This window comes from Nicotiana sylvestris, chromosome 12, assembly GCF_000393655.2.
Source record: "Nicotiana sylvestris chromosome 12, ASM39365v2, whole genome shotgun sequence".
Classification (NCBI taxonomy): Eukaryota; Viridiplantae; Streptophyta; class Magnoliopsida; order Solanales; family Solanaceae; genus Nicotiana; species Nicotiana sylvestris.
In genome coordinates, this window is record NC_091068.1 from 98,225,532 (window position 1) to 98,248,511 (window position 22,980).

General features: G+C 38.4%; 1 protein-coding gene across 1 annotated transcript; it reads left to right on the forward strand.

Annotated features, from left to right (window-relative positions):
* Positions 1–5,528: 5,528 nt before the first annotated feature.
* On the forward strand, positions 5,529–11,272 carry LOC138883431 (magnesium-chelatase subunit ChlH, chloroplastic-like). The gene is made up of 2 exons (XM_070164118.1): positions 5,529–5,715; positions 11,007–11,272. The coding sequence occupies exons 1-2, from the start codon at positions 5,529–5,531 to the stop codon at positions 11,270–11,272; spliced, it is 453 nt and encodes a 150-aa protein (XP_070020219.1).
* Positions 11,273–22,980: the final 11,708 nt, after the last annotated feature.

Genomic DNA, 22,980 nt, shown 5'->3' on the forward strand with positions numbered 1-22,980 from the left:
AACACCAGAATTTACGAGGTTCGGCTAATTTTGCCTACTCCTCGGACACAACCAATATTTTATTCCACTCCAAAAATACAAGTGAAATAATACTAAAGAGAGAAGATACAAATGCCTTAAACAGATGAGAAGGCAAATGAGAGGTGTGTTTCAATCCTAAACATTAGGCCTTCTTTTATAGGGGAAAAATCCCCCCAAACTTAACTCCCAACCAATGTGGGACTTTGGCATTTTGCCAAACTTCAACAAATCTCCACCTTGGCAAAATTCCACATTTTCAATTCTCTCTCAATAACAAATTTTGGTTGTGTCTTCATCTTCAATCTTCAGTGTTCAACAATGTTGATCAAATCCAAACAATGTTGAAACTTGACCGCAGTCACCACCTTTGTCAGCATATCAGCAGGATTCTCTGTAGTATGAATTTTCTTCACTGTGACTCCACCTTCTTCTATGATTTCTCGTACGAAATGATACCGAACATCAATGTGCTTCGTCCTTGCATGATAAACTTGGTTCTTCGCTAATTGAATAGCACTTTGACTATCACAAAAAATTGTGATACCTTTTTGTTCAACACCAAGCTCCTTTAGCAATCCTTGAAGCCAAATTGCCTCTTTCACAGCATCTGTAATAGCCATGTACTCTGCCTCTGTTGTAGACAAAGCAACTGTTGACTGCAAAGTAGACTTCCAACTAACTGGTGCCTTTGCAAAAGTAAACACATAACCAGTAGTTGATCTTCGTTTGTCCATATCACCCGCAAAATCTGAGTCACAATATCCAACTACAAACTGATTGTCTTCCTGCTCAAAAACTAACCCGACATCTACAGTATTATGAATATACCGTAGAATCCACTTCACAGCTTGCCAATGCTCCTTCCCTGGATTGTGCATATATCTGCTAATAACTCCAACAGCTTGTGAAATGTCAGGCCTTGTGCAAACCATTGCATACATCAAGCTACCAACAGCATTTGCGTATGGTACCTTTGACATATACTCTCGTTCAGCTTCATCCATTGGCGACATAGTAGTACTTAGCTTAAAATGGGAAGCAAGTGGAGTACTAACTGGCTTAGTCTTGTCATCTATGCCAAAACGTTGAAGTACTCTCTTCAAATATTCCTTTTGAGATAAACAGAGTTTCTTTGAACGTCTATCTCTAATTATCTCCATGCCAAGAATTTTCTTTGCCTCACCCAAATCCTTCATCTCGAACTCCTTCTTCAGTTGAATCTTCAACTTATCAATTTCTTCCGAATTCTTGGAAGCTATCAACATATCATCAACATATAGGAGAAGATATACAAAGGAACCATCTTTAAGCTTGTGCAAATACACACAATGATCGTATTTGCTTCTCTTGTACCCTTGCCGTAACATAAACTCGTCAAATCGCTTGTACCATTGTCTAGAAGATTGTTTCAATCCGTACAACGATTTTTCAAGTTTGCACACCATATTTTCTTTTCCAGCAACTTTGAATCCTTCTGGCTGAGTCATGTAGATTTCCTCCTCCAAGTTTCCATGTAAAAACGCAGTTTTTACATCCATCTGAACTAGTTCCAAATCCAATTGTGCTACCAAAGCCAACATAATTCTAATGGAGGAATGTTTTACAACTGGAGAAAACACTTCATTGTAATCAATTCCCTCCTTTTGAGCATATCCTTTGGCCACCAATCTTGCTTTGTAGCGAACATTTACTTGGTTAGGAAATCCTTCCTTCTTTGCAAATACCCATTTGCACCCAATTGCTTTCTTTCCCTTCGGGAGATTGGCCAATCTCCATGTATGATTCTGATGAAGGGACTGTATCTCATCATTCATGGCAATCCTCCACTTATCTTCTTCTGAACTTTGAACAGCGTCTTTATAAGTAGTAGGAACATCATCAGCTACAATTGAGGTTGCACAAGCAACCGTCTCTATGAGACGAACAGGTTTCGTTATTGTTCTTTTTGGCCTGCTGGTTGCTATTGATTCAAGTTGTTGTTGAGATTCCTGAGTTGGAATCTCCTCTACTGGCTCTCCTTCCAGAGGGTAATCTTCATTTGTTTCCTCCTCTGCTTCTTGTGTAGGAAAAATAAATTTTCCCTCAAACTCCACCTGCTTAGAAGCACCTTCATTTTGTTTGGTATCTTCTGTTACCTTATTTACCATAGCAAATTCATCAAAGGTAACATCTCTGCTGAATATTACTTTCTTTGTCATAGGACACCATAAGCGATATCCTTTGACTCCAGAAGTAATTCCCATAAAAATAGCCTTCTTTGCCCTTGGATCCAATTTTGACTCCGTCACATGATAATATGCAGTTGAGCCAAACACGTGCAAAGAGTTATAATCTACAGCAGGTTTTCCGTACCATTTTTCAAATGGTGTTTTGCCATCAATAGCAGCAGATGGTAGACGATTAATGAGGTGGCATGCATATGTAATTGCCTCAGCCCAAAATTCTTTGCCCAAGCCAGCATTGGACAACATACACCGTACCTTCTCCAGCAAGGTCCGGTTCATACGTTCTGCCACTCCATTCTGTTGTGGTGTATGTCTAACAGTGAAGTGTCGGACGATGCCATCATTTTCACAGACCTTATTGAAATGATCATTTTTGTATTCACCTCCATTGTCTGTGCGAATACACTTGATCCTCCTGCCTGTTTGATTCTCCACCATCGTCTTCCATTTGAGAAAAATTCCCAACACTTCATCTTTGTTTTTCATTGTATACACCCACACTCTTCGAGAAAAATCATCAACAAAGGTTACAAAATAGTGCTTCCCACCCAATGAAGGTGTTTTGGAAGGACCCCAAACATCAGAGTGTACATAATCCAAAATGCCTTTAGTATTATGGATCGCTGTACCAAATTTAACCCTTGTCTGTTTCCCTTTGACACAATGCTCACAAAACTCCAAGTTGCAAGCCTTTACTCCTTTTAACAATCCTTGATCTGATAGAGTTTTCAAGGATTTTCCTCCAGCATGTCCCAAGCGCATGTGCCATAGCTTGGTTGCTTCTGCCTCTTTGTCGTCACTGGATGTCACTGTCGCTGTCCCAATAACTGTACTGCCACGATAGCGGTACATATTATTATTCTTCCGATTAGCCTTCATTACCACTAGTGCACCGGAGCATACTCTCATCACTCCATTTTCTGCAATGATTTTGAACCCTTTTGATTCTAGGGCTCCCACAGAGATGAGATTCTTCTTCAAATCCGGTACATATCGAACATCTATCAATGTTCTGATCATTCCATCATGGTTCCTTAATCGTATTGAACCAATGCCATATGAGGTAAGAGGGCTGTTATCCGCTGTGTGGACGACTCCATATTCTCCTTCTTGAAATTCCACGAACCAGTCCCTGTTGGGACACATATGATAGCTACAAGCCGAGTCCATCAACCATATGTCTGAAGATGTTGATGACTCTGTTGTAACTAATGAGAAGTCTGAATCATCACAATCAGCTACATTTGAATCCATAATGGCCTTTCCATTGTTATGTTTGGCCTTATTCTTCAACTTCGGACAGTCTTTCTTCCAGTGCCCTTTTTCTCGACAAAAGGCACATTCATCTTTGCTGGGTCTGGATCTTGACTTGGATCTTCCCTTCTTTGTCCTCGTTTGATTTTGAGGACGACCCCTCACAAATAGTGCTTCTCCTTCTCCGCCCTTCTGTTTTTCTCGCTTTCTTTGTTCATAGCTGTACAAAGCCGAACAAACTTCTCTGAGAGAAACTTCGTCATTTCCATGGAGTAGAGTAGTTTCAAGGTGCTCGTACTCATCAGGAAGTGACGCCAACAACATCAAGGCCAAGTCACCATCATCATAAGTTGTATCCATATTTTGCAAATCTGTAACCAACTTATTGAAACTGGTGATATGTTCATTCATCGTGGTACCAGGAACATAGGTGAAGTGAAACAGTCTCTTCTTCATGTACAATTTATTTTGACTGTTTTTCTTCAAAAATTTATCCTCCAGTGCTTTCCATAATTTACTTGCAGAAGTTTCCTTTGTGTATGGATATTTCTGCTCTCTAGCAAGGTAGGATCGAATGGTACCGCAAGCAACACGGTTGATAATTCTCCAATCTTCTTCTCCAATAACATCTGGTTTCTTTTCTTCAATGGCCAGATCTAGCCCTTGTTGAAAAAGGACATCTAGAACCTCGCCTTGCCACATCCCAAAATGTCCGGACCCGTCAAATATTTCGACCGCAAATTTCGCATTTGACACAATTCTTGTCATAAGCGAAGATGCCAATGATGACGTATTGTTGACACTTGATGTAGATTCTTCTTGTTTATTGTCTCCCATCTTTGACACAAATATTATTTAATAGCTGACGACACAAATCAAGATTATTTCCTTTCTGGTGTGGAAGATCAGACTAAGCTGCAACCACAGAGCATACTCAGACAGAACCTTGACTCAGTTACCAAGATAAATCTTTTCTGATGTGGAAGATCAGACTATGCTGCAACCACAGAGCATACTTAGACAGTACCTTGGCTCTGATACCAATTGTTGCGGAAGCCAAATGTATAGAGTGTGAATAAGTCACAACTACTATACCAAAAATTATGACAGCCACCAAATAATAAATAAGACAATAAAGCAATAATAAAGGGAACACCAGAATTTACGAGGTTCGGCTAATTTTGCCTACTCCTCGGACACAACCAATATTTTATTCCACTCCAAAAATACAAGTGAAATAATACTAAAGAGAGAAGATACAAATGCCTTAAACAGATGAGAAGGCAAATGAGAGGTGTGTTTCAATCCTAAACATTAGGCCTTCTTTTATAGGGGAAAAATCCCCCCAAACTTAACTCCCAACCAATGTGGGACTTTGGCATTTTGCCAAACTTCAACACTCTGCTCTTCGAGTGAGCACTCTGTGCGCATTGGGTAAACCCCTACTGTGTAATAGCCTGCAAACCACACAGGGAATGTAAACTGCACTAGGCAAGCCCTATGCGACATGCTCGACCCAGAAAACATTGAGGAAGATCGATCCAAGGTCATCCGTAGGATGCCCGCCCTCCAAACCAACTGGGCCATCCCCGAAGGGACCTTTATTTCTTTCTTGCACTTTACATATTGGGTTGGAAAAAGAAGAGCTGTTTAGGAGGCTAAAAATAATTTTTTTCCCTTCCAGTTATCTATGAGATAAGTGTTTAAATGATGTGGTTAACATTGTAGAAGCATGTACACCTGTGGTAATTACAAACATCTCAAGGAAATGCTAACCAATAGCTTTAATCTAGCTTGTATGTTCTTTTAATGATTGATTTAATGTAGAAATGGTAATATAATGGTCAAAACTACTTGCAAATATGATTAACATGGAACCCTCTCTTAGACAAGTGGAGAATAACTTTTGACCATAGGTAGAATACTCATCTGTAGATTAAAAACATCTTGATTTTTATAACAGTCCCTTCAGCTATTACTTGGATTCTGATAGCTTCCATTAGTACATAAGTTCCATAAATTGTTGACATGACTATTTCAACATCTTTTTCAGCATATAATGCTGGACTCTACAAAGGTCTTAAGCAGCTAAGTGAGCTCATTTCGTCGTACCAATCACTTAAGGACACAGGTCGCGGCCCTCAGATAGTGAACTTTATCATCGGTACTGCTAGACAGTGCAATCTCGGCAAGGATGTCCAGCTTCCGGAAGAAGGTAAGGAACAACAATATACCCAGTGTAATCTTACAAGTTGGGTCTGGGGAGGATAGTGTGTATGCAGCCTTACCCCTATCTTGTGAAGGTAGAGAGGTTGTTTCCGATAGACCCTTGGTTCTAGCAAGACACACTCAGTAGAAGGTAAGGAAATATCAGCCAAAGAGACCTTAGCTTGTGGCTGGTAAAGTGTACTCTAAAATTATGGAGATCGAGTCTCGTCTCCTGCCATGTGGCCTTCACATCATCAGAGAGCCTCCGACAACAATGGAGGCAGTTGCTACCCTTGTTAACATAGCTGCGTTGGACGGTCCTGAAGATGGTATTGTTAAGTTTGGCAGAAATGTTTGTCCCACATCGGTGGGAAAAGAAGAGTTGGGGGGATTTTCCCCCTATAAAAGAAGGCTTAATGTTTAGGATTTAAACACACCTCTCATTTGCCTTCTCATCTGTTTAAGGCATTTGTATCTTTTCTCTTTAGTATTATTTCACTTGTATTTTTGGAGTGGAATAAAATATTGGTTGTGTCCGAGGAGTAGGCAAAATTAGCCGAACCTCGTAAATTCTGGTGTTCTCTTTATTGCTGCTTTATTGTCTTATTTATTATTTGGTGGCTGTCATAATTTTTGGTATAGTAGTTGTGACTTATTTACCCTATATACATTTGGCTTCCGCAACAATTGGTATCAGAGCCAAGGTACTGTCTTAGTATGCTATGTGGTTGCAGCATAGTCTGATCTTCCACATCAGAAAAGATTTATCTTGGTAACTGTGTCAAGGTTCTGTCTTAGTATGCTCTGTGGTTGCAGCTTAGTCTGATCTTCCACACCAGAAAGGAAATAATCTTGATTTGTGTCGTCAACTATTAAATAATATTTGTGTCAAAATGGGAGACAATAAACAAGAAGAATCTATATCAAGTGTCAATAATACGTCATCGTTGGCATCTTCGCTTATGACAAGAATTGTGTCAAATGCGAAATTTGCGGTAGAAATTTTTGACGGATCAAGATATTTTGGGATGTGGCAAGGCGAGGTTCTAGATGTCCTTTTTCAACAAGGGCTAGATCTTGCCATTGAAGAAAAAAGACCAGATGTTATTGGAGAAGAAGATTGGAGAATTATCAACCGTGTTGCTTGCGGTACCATTCGATCCTACCTTGCTAGAGAGCAGAAATATCCATACACAAAGGAAACTTCTGCAAGTAAATTATGGAAAGCACTGGAGGATAAATTTTTGAAGAAAAACAGTCAAAATAAATTGTACATGAAGAAGAGACTGTTTCACTTCACCTATGTTCCTGGTACCACGATGAATGAACATATCACCAGTTTCAATAAGTTGGTCACAGATTTGCAAAATATGGATACAACTTATGATGATGGTGACTTGGCCTTGATGTTGTTGGCGTCACTTCCTGATGAGTACGAGCACCTTGAAACTACTCTACTCCATGGAAATGACGAAATTTCTCTCAGAGAAGTTTGTTCGGCTTTGTACAGCTATGAACAAAGAAAGCGAGAAAAACAGAAGGGCGGAGAAGGAGAAGCACTGTTTGTGAGGGGTCGTCCTCAAAATCAAACGAGGACAAAGAAGGGAAGATCCAAGTCAAGATCCAGACCCAGCAAAGATGAATGTGCCTTTTGTCGAGAAAAAGGGCACTGGAAGAAAGACTGTCCGAAGTTGAAGAATAAGGCCAAACATAACAATGGAAAGGCCATTATGGATTCAAATGTAGCTGATTGTGATGATTCAGACTTCTCATTAGTTACAACAGAGTCATCAACATCATCAGACATATGGTTGATGGACTCGGCTTGTAGCTATCATATGTGTCCCAACAGGGACTGGTTTGTGGAATTTCAAGAAGGAGAATATGGAGTCATCCACACAGCGGATAACAGCCCTCTTACCTCATATGGCATTGGTTCAATACGATTAAGGAACCATGATGGAATGATCAGAACATTAACAGATGTTCGATTTGTACCGGATTTGAAGAAGAATCTCATCTCTGTAGGAGCCCTAGAATCAAAAGGGTTCAAAATCATTGCAGAAAATGGAGTGATGAGAGTATGCTCCGGTGCACTAGTGGTAATGAAGGCTAATCGGAAGAATAATAATATGTACCGCTATCGTGGCAGTACAGTTATTGGGACAGTGACAGTGACATCCAGTGACGACAAAGAGGCAGAAGCAACCAAGCTATGGCACATGCGCTTGGGACATGCTGGAGGAAAATCCTTGAAAACTCTATCAGATCAAGGATTGTTAAAAGGAGTCAAGGCTTGCAACTTGGAGTTTTGTGAGCATTGTGTTAAAGGGAAACAGACAAGGGTTAAATTTGGTACAGCGATCCATAATACTAAAGGCATTTTGGATTATGTACACTCTGATGTTTGGGGTCCTTCCAAAACACCTTCATTGGGTGGGAAACACTATTTTGTAACCTTTGTTGATGATTTTTCCCGAAGAGTGTGGGTGTATACAATGAAAAGCAAAGATGAAGTGCTGAGAATTTTTCTCAAATGGAAGACGATGGTGGAGAATCAAACAGGCAGGAGGATCAAATGTATTCGCACAGACAATGGAGGTGAATACAAAAATGATCATTTCAATAAGGTCTGTGAAAATGATGGCATCGTCCGACACTTCATTGTTAGACATACACCACAACAGAATGGAGTAGCAGAACGTATGAACCGGACCTTGCTGGAGAAGGTACGGTGTATGTTGTCCAATGCTGGCTTGGGCAAAGAATTTTGGGCTGAGGCAATTACATATGCATGTCACCTCATTAATCGTCTACCATCTGCTGCTATTGATGGCAAAACACCATTTGAAAAATGGTACGGAAAACCTGCTGTAGATTATAACTCTTTGCACGTGTTTGGCTCAACTGCATATTATCATGTGACGGAGTCAAAATTGGATCCAAGGGCAAAGAAGGCTATTTTTATGGGAATTACTTCTGGAGTCAAAGGATATCGCTTATGGTGTCCTATGACAAAGAAAGTAATATTCAGCAGGGATGTTACCTTTGATGAATCTGCTATGGTAAATAAGGTAACAGAAGATACCAAACAAAATGAAGGTGCTTCTAAGCAGGTGGAGTTTGAGGGAAAATTTATTTTTCCTACACAAGAAGCAGAGGAGGAAACAAATGAAGATTACCCTCTGGAAGGAGAGCCAGTAGAGGAGATTCCAACTCAGGAACCTCAACAACAACTTGAATCAATAGCAACCAGCAGGCCAAAAAGAACAATAACGAAACCTGTTCGTCTCATAGAGACGGTTGCTTGTGCAACCTCAATTGTAGCTGATGATGTTCCTACTACTTATAAAGACGCTGTCCAAAGTTCAGAAGAAGATAAGTGGAGGATTGCCATGAATGATGAAATACAGTCCCTTCATCAGAATCATACATGGAGATTGGCCAATCTCCCGAAGGGAAAGAAAGCAATTGGGTGCAAATGGGTATTTGCAAAGAAAGAAGGATTTCCTAACCAAGTAGATGTTCGCTACAAAGCAAGATTGGTGGCCAAAGGATATGCTCAAAAGGAGGGAATTGATTACAATGAAGTGTTTTCTCCAGTTGTAAAACATTCCTCCATTAGAATTATGTTGGCTTTGGTAGCACAATTGGATTTGGAACTAGTTCAGATGGATGTAAAAACTGCATTTTTACATGGAAACTTGGAGGAGGAAATCTACATGACTCAGCCAGAAGGATTCAAAGTTGCTGGAAAAGAAAATATGGTATGCAAACTTGAAAAATTATTGTACGGATTGAAACAATCTTCTAGACAATGGTACAAGCGATTTGACGAGTTTATGTTGCGGCAAGGGTACAAGAGAAGCAAATACGATCATTGTGTGTATTTGCGCAAGCTTAAAGATGGTTCCTTTGTATATCTTCTCCTATATGTTGATGATATGTTGATAGCTTCCAAGAATTCGGAAGAAATTGATAAGTTGAAGATTCAACTGAAGAAGGAGTTCGAGATGAAGGATTTGGGTGAGGCAAAGAAAATTCTTGGCATGGAGATAATTAGAGATAGACGTTCAAAGAAACTCTGTTTATCTCAAAAGGAATATTTGAAGAGAGTACTTCAACGTTTTGGCATAGATGACAAGACTAAGCCAGTTAGTACTCCACTTGCTTCCCATTTTAAGCTAAGTACTACTATGTCGCCAATGGATGAAGCTGAACGAGAGTATATGTCAAAGGTACCATACGCAAATGCTGTTGGTAGCTTGATGTATGCAATGGTTTGCACAAGGCCTGACATTTCACAAGCTGTTGGAGTTATTAGCAGATATATGCACAATCCAGGGAAGGAGCATTGGCAAGCTGTGAAGTGGATTCTACGGTATATTCATAATACTGTAGATGTCGGGTTAGTTTTTGAGCAGGAAGACAATCAGTCTGTAGTTGGATATTGTGACTCAGATTTTGCGGGTGATCTGGACAAACGAAGATCAACTACTGGTTATGTGTTTACTTTTGCAAAGGCACCAGTTAGTTGGAAGTCTACTTTGCAGTCAACAGTTGCTTTGTCTACAACAGAGGCAGAGTACATGGCTATTACAGAGGCTGTGAAAGAGGCAATTTGGCTTCAAGGATTGCTAAAGGAGCTTGGTGTTGAACAAAAAGGTATCACAATTTTTTGTGATAGTCAAAGTGCTATTCAATTAGCGAAGAACCAAGTTTATCATGCAAGGACGAAGCACATTGATGTTCGATACAGTGAAGAAAATTCATACTACGGAGAATCCTGCTGATATGCTGACAAAGGTGGTGACTGCGGTCAAGTTTCAACATTGTTTGGATTTGATCAACATTGTTGAAAACTGAAGATTGAAGATGAAGACACAATCAAAATTTGTTATTGAGAGAAAATTGAAGATGTGGAATTTTGCCAAGGTGGAGATTTGTTAAGTTTGGCAGAAATGTTTGTCCCACATCGATGGGAAAAGAAGAGTTGGGGGGATTTTCCCCTTATAAAAGAAGGCCTAATGTTTAGGATTTAAACACACCTCTCATTTGCCTTCTCATCTGTTTAAGGCATTTGTATCTTTTCTCTTTAGTATTATTTCACTTGTATTTTTGGAGTGGAATAAAATATTGGTTGTGTCCGAGGAGTAGGCAAAATTAGCCGAATCTCGTAAATTCTGGTGTTCTCTTTATTGTTGCTTTATTGTCTTATTTATTATTTGGTGGCTGTCATAATTTTTGGTATAATAGTTGTGACTTATTCACATTATATACATTTGGATTCCGCAACAGGTATTTCTTTCCTTCCATCTATATTAGCAGAGACAGTTGGAAGGAACATAGAGGATATCTACAGAGGAAATGATCAAGGTATTTTACGAGATGTGGAACCGCTACACCAGATAACTGTGGTGTCACATGGAGCAATTTCAGCATCCGTAGAACGTACCACTAGCAACAATGTCCCTAATAAGCTGACCTCAATTCTTGGTTTTGGTATAAATGATCCATGGATTCAATCAACCACAGCAGTAGTAAAAGGATGGAAAACCCTGTGATAGACCAAGGTGTGAACAAAAAAAGAGCAGCCCGGAGCACTAAGCTCCCGTTATGTACGGGATCTGGGGAAGGGCCGACCACAACGATCTATTGTATGCAGCCTTACCCTGCAATAATCTGCAAGAGGCTGTTTTCACGGCTCGAACCCGTGACCTCCTGGTCACAGGAAAGCAACTTTACCGGTGATAGACCAAGGTGTGAAGACTGTTAATTAGTTGCTTTAGGACTGCAATATTTATATTATTTTCCTGCAGTTTGTATTTTCAGTTTTATTAGGAGTTAACTATCATGGTCAGTTCCATGACTTAAAAGTAGGGTCATGATCTATTTTAGTTTTCTTTTTAGGATATGTTTTAAGAACCTGTCTTTCTACAGAATTAACTGAACTCTTTGTATGCTAGTTTCTCTAAGTCATCTTCTTAATTTTAGTTCTTCATATTCTCCCTGCTTCTTGTTGTGTTTAAAAGTAGACACTGGCTTCATCGTGTTTTGCTGTCATTTGTGCTTTAAATCTAACAATTGGTATCAGAGTTTTCGTCTTAAGGGATCTGTGATCAAGTTGGAGAAGTTATGGATGCTGAAGTGAGTTTCTCACCAATTGCTCCGCCGGTCTTTGATGGAGATAGCTATCACATCTGGGCAGTACGAATGGAGACATATTTGGATGCTTTGGATCTCTGGGAAGCTGTGGAAGAGGATTATGAAATTTCAGTCCTACCAAATAATCCCACCATGGCTCAGATCAAAGCACACAAGGGAAAGAAGACAAAGAAATCGAAGGCCAAAGCATGTTTATTTGCTGCTGTATCGCCAACAGTTTTTACACGGATAATGTCTCTGAAAACTGCAAAAGAAGTATGGGATTATCTCAAGGAAGAGTATGCTGGAGATGAGAGAATAAAAGGTATGCAAGTTTTAAACTTAATTAGGGAGTTTGAATTGCAAAAGATGAAGGAATCTAAATCAGTTAAGGAGTACTCAGATAGACTTCTGAATATTGCAAATAAGGTGAGGCTACTAGGCTCTACACTCGCAGATTCAAGAATTGTTGAGAAGATTCTTGTAACAGTGCCTGAAAGGTATGAAGCAACAATTACGACCTTAGAATACTAAGGATTTGTCAAAAATTAGTTTGGATTTGTCAAAAATTAGTTTGGCAGAGTTGCTAAATTCCCTGAAAGCTCAAGAGCAAAGAAGGCTCATGAGACAGGATGTTACAACAGAAGGGGCTCTTGCTGCTAAGCACCAGGTTGATGGTAAAAAAAAAATAAAGAAGAAGAAGAAGAAGAATCAAGCGTCAAATGAAGGAGAAACATCAACCAACAGTAAAAGTAAGGGAGGAAGTATGAAGAAAAACTACCTCCCTTGCCACCACTGTGAAAGAAAAGGTCACCCGCCATTCAAATGTTGGAGGAGACCTGATGCTAAGTGCAAGAAATGCAATCAACTCGGACATGAAGCCGTGATTTGCAAAAATAAGGCCCCCCAACAGGAAGCAGATGCTCAAGTTGTTGATCAAGAAGAAGAGGATCAACTTTTTGTTGCAACATGCTTCTCAAGTAAGAGCTCAACGGATTCTTGGTTAATTGATGGTGGTTGCACTAACCACATGACTCATGACAGGAGCCTATTCAAGGAGTTGAAGCCCACTAAAATTTCCAAAGTTAGGATCGGAAATGGTGACCATCTTTCTGCCAAAGGAAAAGGAACCATAGCTATCAAGACAAATACAGGCACAAAGTTCTTTATGTACCTGACCTTGATCAAAACTTGCTAAGTGTAGGACAACTACTTGAAAAAGGATTCAGAATTTACTTCGAAGAGCAGCACTGTCAAATCAGTGACGTGGCTGGACGTGAAATTTTCAGGTTGAAGATGAGAGGAAGGAGTTTTCCTTTCGATCCAACTGAGAAGGAGCAATTGGCTTATTCCACCGGAGCAAGTGTAACTGAAATTTGGCACAAAAGACTTGGCCATTGTCATCTACAAGCATTGTTGCTATTGAAGAAGGATGATATGACAAGAGGGCTACCAACTCTAGTTGATCATTTACCAAGTTGTCAAGCTTGTCAATTTGGTAAGCAAAACAGGAAGCAATTCCCTGAAGCATCATGGCGGGCTTCTCAAAGGCTGCAACTGATTCACACAGATGTTGCAGGACCTCAAAGAACACCCTCCTTAAAAGGTAGCCTCTACTATGTTATTTTCATTGACGATTATACAAGATTCTGCTTGATTTTCTTTATGAAATACAAATCAGAGGTGGCTAGAATTTTCTGGAAGTTTAAGAAGATGGTGGAAAATCAAAGTGGTTACAGAATCCAATCCCTACGGTCTGACAATGGAAAAGAGTATAATTCTGAAGAATTCAACAAATTTTGTGAGGAAGCTGGTATTGTTCATCAGCTCACTGCTCCATACTCTCCGCAGCAAAATGGAGTTAGTGAAAGGAGGAATAGGTATATAATGGAGATGACACGGTGCATGTTGCATGAAAAAGAGCTGCCGAAAAGCTTCTGGGCTGAGGCAGCTAACACGGCGGTATTTCTCCAAAACCGACTTCCCACTAAAGCATTGCAGAATAAAACACCATTCGAGGCTTGGTATGGATTCAAACCTTCACTAAGCTTCATTAAAGTATTTGGTTGTGTTTGTTTCTTTCATGTGCCACAAGTAAAAGAGACAAACTTGATAAAAAAGCAATTCCTGGAATCTTTGTGGGTTATAGCTCATTCTCCAAAGCCTACAAAGTTTATGATCCACAAACAGGAAAGATGATCGTCAGCAGAGATGTGCACTTTAATGAGGAAGAAACGTGGGATTGGGAGAATAATCAAATTCCAGTCAAAGCATCAGCAAAACAAGCATCTGAACAATGGGAAAATGAGTTAGTGGATCATCCTCCAATCCGAGGTACAAGATTACTTTCTGATATCTACCAACAAGGTAATGTGGCAATTTGTGAACCTGCTGGGCACGAGGAAGCACTTCAAGATAAAAATTGGAGAAATGCTATGGAACAGGAGATGTTAATGATCAAGAAGAACAAAACCTGGGAGTTAGTTGACAGGCCAAATGATAGGAAGGTCATTGGAGTAAAATGGGTGTTTAGAACCAAGCTTAATTCTGATGGTTCTATCAACAAACACAAGGCTAGGCTTGTTGTCAAGGGGTATACTCAGATTTTTGGTGTTGATTACTCAGACACTTTTGCTCCAGTAGCTAGGTTGGATACTATTAGACTGTTGCTAGCAATAGCAGCACAAAAAAGCTGGAAGGTGTTCCAGCTAGATGTCAAATCCGCATTTTTAAATGGTATGTTGCAGGAAGAAATCTATGTAGAGCAGCCAGAGGTTTCCATTGAGCAAGGACAAGAAGAAGTTTGTCTTCTTAAAAAGGCTCTTTATGGCTTAAAACAAGCTCCAAGGGCTTGGTATAGCAGGATAGATGAACACTTGTTGAGTTTGGGATTTGTAAGAAGTATGTCTGAAGTTACCCTTTATGTCAAACATAAGGGAACTGATCTTCTTATAGTTTCTCTTTATGTTGATGATCTCTTGGTGACAGGGAACAATGCGTGCCTGGTTGAAGAATTTAAGAAGGAAATGATGCAAGTTTTTGAAATGACAGACCTTGGGCTAATGACATACTTTCTGGGAATGGAAATCAAGCAAGGTTCTGATGAATTTTTTATCTGCCAGAAGAAGTATGCAAGGGAGATACTTAAAAAATTCGGCATGGAGAACTGCAAGGCAACAAGTACACCTATGAATTCAAAGGAAAAGTTAAGCAAAGAGGATGGGACTAATAAAGTTGATGAAGGAAATTTCAGAAGCTTGATTGGATGCTTGATGTATCTCACTGCTACAAGGCCGGATATTCTATTTGCTGTAAGTCTTTTGTCTAGATTTATGCATTGTGCTACTGAGATGCATTTGAGAGCAGCAAAAAGAATTATACGATACATTAAAGGTACTGTCGACTATGGTGTCAAATTCAAGAAGTGTCAGAATCTCAAGTTGTATGGATTCTCAGACAGTGATTGGGCTGGATCCTTTGACGATATGAAGAGTACATCTGGATATTGCTTCAGCCTAGGATCAGGGATTTTTTCTTGGTGTTCCAAGAAGCAAGAAACTGTGGCACAATCCACTGCAGAGGCTGAATTCATTGCAGCAACAGCGGCAGTAAATCAAGCCTTATGGCTGAGAAAAATACTGTGTGATTTGCATATGGATCAAAAAGATAATACAGAGATTTATGTTGATAATCGAGCTGCAATAGCTATTTTACATAATCCAGTGTTCCATGGGAAGACTAAACACTTCAACATTAAGCTTTTTTTCTTGAGGGATGTACAGAAAAATGGAGAAGTGATTCTTGTTTACTGCAAATCTGAAGACCAGCTAGCAGATGTGTTTACGAAATCTCTTCCTGCCAGCAAGTTCGAGTTCCTGAGGCAACGACTTGGAATTTGCAGCTCCTAATGCAAGGAGGAGTGTTAATTAGTTGCTTTAGGACTGCAATATTTATATTATTTTCCTGCCGTTTGTATTTTTAGTTTTATTAGGAGTTAGTTATCATGGTCAGTTCCATGACTTAAAAGTAGGGTCATAATCTATTTCAGTTTTCTTTTTAGGATATGTTTTAAGAATCTGTCGTTCTACAAAATTAACTGAACTCTTTGTATGTTAGTTTCTCTATGTCATCTTCTTAATTTTAGTTCTTCATATTATCCCTGCTTCTTGTTGTGTTTAAAAGTAGACACTGTCTTCATCGTGTTTTGCTGTCATTTGTGCTTTAAATCTAACAAAGACAGCAAGAAAATTGGGCATCAAAAGGACAGATGCTTTGAGAATGTTGGTTATCCACCCAATTGGAGGAAGAAAACGATGAAGTCAGAACTTTACGCAGCAAATTCCAACATTATAAAAGAGTAGGTTATAAATATGAAGACGAGCTCCATCTCCAGTTAATTCCTGACTTCTCTGGCATGACTCTGCTGCCATAAGAATTCATTTCTTCATCGTTTGTTTGTCATTCCCCTTCTTATAGTGGAGTTTACGTTGCTGAGTGTTTATTGGATATAAATGAATTCCTACTGGAATCTGTGAATGCAATGGATATCATTAATCTTGGTTAACTTGAAGGCCAATGAGAGAATTGCCAAAGCCTTTCTTATAATCAGAAAGGTATGTTAGTATACTGTATTTGTAAAATAATTCTGGAAATATAAATAAATATAAACAGAAATGGACATAAACATAAATGACAGAAAACCAATTCGAGCCCACTGAATTCACAGTGTTTCTTTAAGGAATTTAATCCCCTCCTAGTACCCAAGGTTATGGATTATTTCCTCCCAGGATAGAACGAATTACACTGGTGTAGTGGTACTTCAAACCCCAGTGTTTCAGCGAACACAAAGTTCGGTAGCAAATCACACTTACTATTGTTTTGTTTGATGCTAAAATTATGCAGAAGAAGGAGGAGAAATTCAGAATTCGTAGTGAAATTCTAAGCAGAATAGTGTTGTATTTATAGCCAAAGTTGGGCTAAAATCTGAAAAGGTGCAACTCTTCAAAATAGGTGTTTCTGCAAAACGGCCACATCATAAATGTCATTACATAGATGGCTATTTACTCAACAATAAAGAGGGAAAATTGAAGAGGGTAGTTAATTTTCTGTTACAAAAACAGAAAAACGGATTGGATTTAATATTTAATATTAATATTCTGTTATTAAAATAAATATTTAATAACATTTCTGTTAATATTTTACTATTAACAAATAAATTTGGTCCAAAAAGTTAATCAATCAATCGATCATTTGACCAAATCCAAATTCAAATCCAAATCTGAATCCAAATCTGAATCCGAAGCCAAAGCCGAGCCAAGCAAACGACGACGACGACGACGCGAGGCTTGCCTTCTTCTCAACTCTTTAAGAGCTAGAAGAAGAGCAATTGCTTATATACCCATAAAAAACATCTTCCTCTTCCAATATGGGACAATGTCCATTTACCAAGGGGGAAACTTAAAATTTCACTCAAAAATTTCATTTTCCTCCATTTCCCATTCACCCTCTTTTAAGTATTTAATATATTAATTAAATACATAAAAAACCAACAATCCCCCACATGAATGAGGAATGACTATATCACGGAAGTATGCATGAAAAACTGTGAGATTCGCAAGTAAAGATTAATTGCATCTGGATAAGTAGGTTTCCCTTTGAACTTTTTCGTAGTGAACTTATGTCGGATATACTCGATCAATCGGTAGATTTGATATCTTTGAACCGTCGAACTTTGGTGTATACCTAGACAACCACAAGTCACACAACCAACCCTTAACCGTCTTTGGTTCTTATTGTTGTGTTCGTTTCAGCCATGGACACCGCCTGGTTTCATAAGTGCGTAGAGAACTGGCCTTACAAAGTTTTCCTTGAAGCGGGTAACACTTCACACTTACAAAGGTGATTCCTAAATGTGTCATCCCGTAGATACACTATTTGATATACCCCGTATCAAAATTAGAAATCATTAAAAAGCCTTAATGCTTTATCCTTGGTATTGAACATTGCCTCATCACGAGAATGGACCAAAAGTTTAGTTGACAATGTTGAACCTCATTAATGACTTTGTTTGATCTCCTTGAACTTAGATCTTGGGATCTCCAGTCTTCTAGGTAGAGTTACCGCCACTATGACTTGTCTCGGCCACAGTCCCATTCCCCTTGATGACTTCTCAACTACCTCTCTAGTTAGGCCTTTTGTAAGTGGATCCGACACATTATCACTTGACTTTACATAGTCAATCGTGATAATTCCTCTAGAGAGTAATTGTCTAACGGTTTTATGTCTTCGTCGTATATGACGAGATTTACTGTTATACATAACACTCCCAGCCCTTCAAATTGCCGCTTAACTGTCACAATGTATGCATATTGGTGCCAACGGTTTGGGCCAAAATGGAATATCTTCCAAGAAATTCCGGAGCCATTCAGCTTCTTCACCAGTTTTATCCAAGGCTATGAACTCAGCCTCCATTGTAGAGCAAGCAATACAAGTTTGTTTGGATGACTTTCAAGATACCGCTCCTCCACCAATAGTGAATACATATCCACTTGTGGACTTGGAATCAGTTGATCTGGTGATCCAATTTGCATCACAGTATCCCTCAATGATCGAGGATATTTACTGTAGTGCAAAACAAAGTCCTGGGTATGTATTAAATACCCTGAAACTCGTTTCATGGCCATCCAATGAGATTGACCAGGATTACTCGTATATCGACTCAATTTACTTATAGAACAAGCTATATCTGGTCATGTACAATTCATGATGTACATTAGGCATCCCAACACACGAGAATAATCCAATTGTGACATGCTTTGGCCTTTGTTCTTTGCTAATGCAAGATTCATGTCAATTGGAGTCTTTGTAACTTTAAAACCCAAGTGCTTGAATTTTTCAAGTACTGTCTTAATATAATGAGATTGTGACAATGCCAGATCTTGAGAAGTCTTATGGATCTTAATTCCCAGAATTAAATCAGCAACTCCCAAATCTTTCATATCAAACTTGCTAGTTAGCATACGTTTAGTAGCATTTATGTTGGCAATGTCATTACTCACTATGAGCATATCGTCCACATATAAGCAAACAATGACTATGTGATTTGGAACATTTTTAATGTACACACATTTATCGCATTCATTTATGTTAAACCCATTTGACAACATTGTTTGGTCAAATTTCGCATGCCATTGTTTGGGTGTTTGTTTTAGTCCATAAAGGGACTTAACAAGTCTACAGACCTTCTTTTCTTTACCTAGAAACACAAACCCTTCAGGTTGTTCCATGTAGATTTCTTCCTCCAACTCTCCATTTAAGAAGGCCGTCTTAACATCCATTTGATGAATTTCAAGACCATAAACTACAGCTAACACTACTAACGTTCGTATGGACGTAATTCTTGTAACTGGAGAGTATGTATCAAAATAGTCAAGACCTTCTCGTTGTCTATACCCTTTGACCACAAGTCTTGCCTTATACTTGTCAATAGTGCCATCATCTTTCATTTTCCTCTTAAAGATCTATTTAGAACCCAAAGGTTTATTTCCAAGAGGAAGATCAACCAATTTCCATGTATGGTTGTTCAGTATAGATTCTATTTCACTATTGACTACCTCTTTCCATAACAATGATTCCGAAGAAGACATAGCTTCTTTAAATGTTTGAGGCTCATTTTCCAATAAGAAAATCACAAAATCTGGTCCAATTGAAGTAGACGTTCTTTGACGTTTACTACGTCTTGGATCCTCCTGGTTAAGTGTACTTTCTTTTGTTTCTTCCCGAGGTCATTTAAATCCTTCACCAATCGACTCACATTCCTTTTTATACGGATATATATTTTCAAAGAACTCACTATTATCTGATTCTATAACCGTATTATTATGAATGTCGGAATTTTCTGATTTATGAACCAGAAATTGATATGCTTCACTATTAGTCGCATATCCTATGAAAACACAATCAACGGTTTTCGGTCCTATTTTTACCCTTTTGGGTCTAGGAACTTGCACTTTTGCCAAACACCCCCACACTTTAAAATAATTCAAGTTGGGCTTCCTTCCTTTTCATTTTTCATATGGAATGGATTGTGTTTTGCTATGGGTTACTCGATTTAGTATTCGGCTAGCCGTAAGAACGGTTTCCCCCCACAAGTTCTGTGGCAAATCAGAACTTATCAATAATGCATTCATCATCTCCTTTAATGAATGATTCTTTCTTTCTGCAATCCCATTGGATTGGGGCATGTAAGGGGTCGTTGTTTGATGAATAATTCAGTATTCTAAACATATTTGTTCAAAAGGAGATTCATATTCACCACCCCTATCACTTCTTATTATTTTGATTTTCTTATTAAGTTGCATTTCAACTTCATTTTTGTATTGCTTGAATGCATCTATTGCTTCATCTTTACTATTAAGTAAGTAAACATAGCAATATCAAGTACTATTGTCATTAAAAGTGATGAAATACTTCTTTCCACTGCGAGATGGTATTGACTTCATGTCACAAATATCTGTGTGAATTAAGTCTAAAGGATTTGAATTCCTTTCAACTGACTTATAAGGATGCTTAACATACTTAGATTCCACACATACTTGACATTTTGATTTGTCACATTTAAACTTAGGCAATACTTCCAAATTAATCATTTTCCGTAAGGATTTATAATTGACATGATCCAAACGTATATGCCATAATCCATTTGACTCAAGTAAGTAAGACGAAGCTGAAATTTTATTATTATTTTCAACAATCATTATATTCAGCTTGAAAAGGCCCTCAGCGAAGTAACCTTTTCCTACAAACATTTCATTCTTACTTATTACAACCTTATCGAAAACAAAAACGCATTTAAAACCATTCTTAAGAAGAATTCCAGTAGAGACTAAATTCTTCCTAACCTCAGGAACATGAAGGACGTTGTTCAAAATCACCATTTTGCTGGAAGTCATTTTGAGAAATATCTTCCCACATCCTTCAATCTTGGCCTTTGCAGCATTTCCCATAGAAATTGTCTCATCAGGTCCAACAGGAGAATAAGTAGCAAAAGCTTCTTTAACAGCACAAACATGACGAGTGGTTCCAGAATCAATCCACCACTCTTTAGGATTGCCCACCAAGTTGCATTCGGAAAGCATGACACATAAGTCATCAACATCATCATGCTTTTCAACCATGTTTGCTTGACCCTTCTTCTTGTCTTTCTTCGGAGCACGTCACTCTATAGATTTGTGTCCGATTTTTCCACAGTTGTAGCAGTTTCCACTGAACCGCTTCTTGCTTGGGTTGTATTTCGGTCCAGAAGCCTTCTTCCTCTTTTTGTTCTCTTCAACAATATTTGCTCCCATTATTGTTGAGTTCCCACGACCTCTCTTTTCAGTAAATTTATTGTCCTCTTCGATTCTCAACCGAACAATGAGATCTTCAATGGACATCTCTTTGCATTTGTGTTTCAAGTAGTTTTTGAAGTCCTTCCACAAAGGAGGCAATTTCTCAATCATTGTTGCTACTTGGAATGCTTCATTGATGACAAGACCTTCAATGAAATTTTTGTTAGTAAAAATACTAAGATTACTACTTTAAACATCAATATTAATTTGATTTATACCTTCAGCAAGGAGATCGTGAATAATCACTTGCAATTTCTAGACTTGGGTAATAACAGACTTGCTATCTACCATTTTGTAGTCCAAAAACTTTCCAGCAACGAACTTCTTCAACCCGACATCTTCGGTTTTGTATTTCTTTTCAAGTGCAGTCCACAGTTCTTTTGACGTTTCCACACCACTGTAGACGTTATACAAAGCATCCTCCAACCCGCTTAGAATATAATTCTTGCACAAAAAATCTGAATGCTTCCATGCCTCAGTCACGAGAAAGCGTTCATTTTCTGGAGTTTCATCGGACATCACAGGAATATCTTCCTTGATGAACTTCTAGAGATTTAAAGTAGTCAAGTAGAAGAACATCTTTTGCTGCCAGCGCTTGAAATCAATCCCGGAAATTTTTCGGGTTTCTCCGCAATGCCAATACTGCCGGTGTTGTTCAACTGGTTGAGGCATTGGCAGTCACTATTAGAACAACTTGGTTTCCGTTATCATTAGTCATTTCTGTAAAAGAATGACACAAACGTTAAAATCAGGTAGATTTTAATCTCCAATAGAGTACAAAACCACAAAGGTTTTACTCTCCAGAAATAATAAGTACAAATACAGAAAATATATTAAATTCCTTAAGCTTGTTAGTATACTATATTTGTAAAATAATTCTGGAAATGTAAGTGAATATAAATAGAAATGAACATAAACAGAAATGATAGAAAACCAATTCGAGCCCACTAAATTCACAGTGTTATGGATTATTTTCTCCCAGGATAGAACGAATTACACACTGGTGTAGTGGTACTTCAAACCCCAGTGTTTCAGTGAACACAAAGTTCGGTACCAAATCACACTTACTATTGCTTTGTTTGATGCTAAAAGTATGCATAAGAAGGAGGAGAAACTCAGAAAATCGTAGTGAAATTCTGAGCAGAATAGTACTGTATTTATAGCCAAAGTTGGGCTGAAATATGAAGAGGTGCATCTCTTCAGATTGGCTATTTCTGCAAAATGGCCACAACATAAATGCCATTACATAAATGACTATTTACCCAACAATAAAGAGGGAAAATTGAAGATGGTAGTTAATTTTCTGTTACCAAAACAGAAAAACGGATTGGATTTAATATTAATATTCTGTTATTAAAACAAATATTTAATAATATTTTTGTTAATATTTTACTATTAACAAATAAATTTGGTCGAAGCTGAAACCGAAGCCGAAGCGATCCAAGCGAGTGACGACGACGCGAGGCTTGCCTTCTTCTCAACTCTTTAAGAGCTAGAAGAAGAGCAATTGCTTATATACCCATAAAAAACCTCTTCCTCTTCCAATATGGGACAATGTCCATTTACCAAGGGAGAAACTTAAAATTTCATTCAAAAATTTCATTTCCCTCCATTTCCCATTCACCCTCTTTTAAGTATTTAATATATTAATAAATATATAAAAAAAAAACCAACAAGGTATTTGATAGAATTGTTGAAGCCTTCTTGTAACCAATTAGAGAACATGTTGATGCATGAGC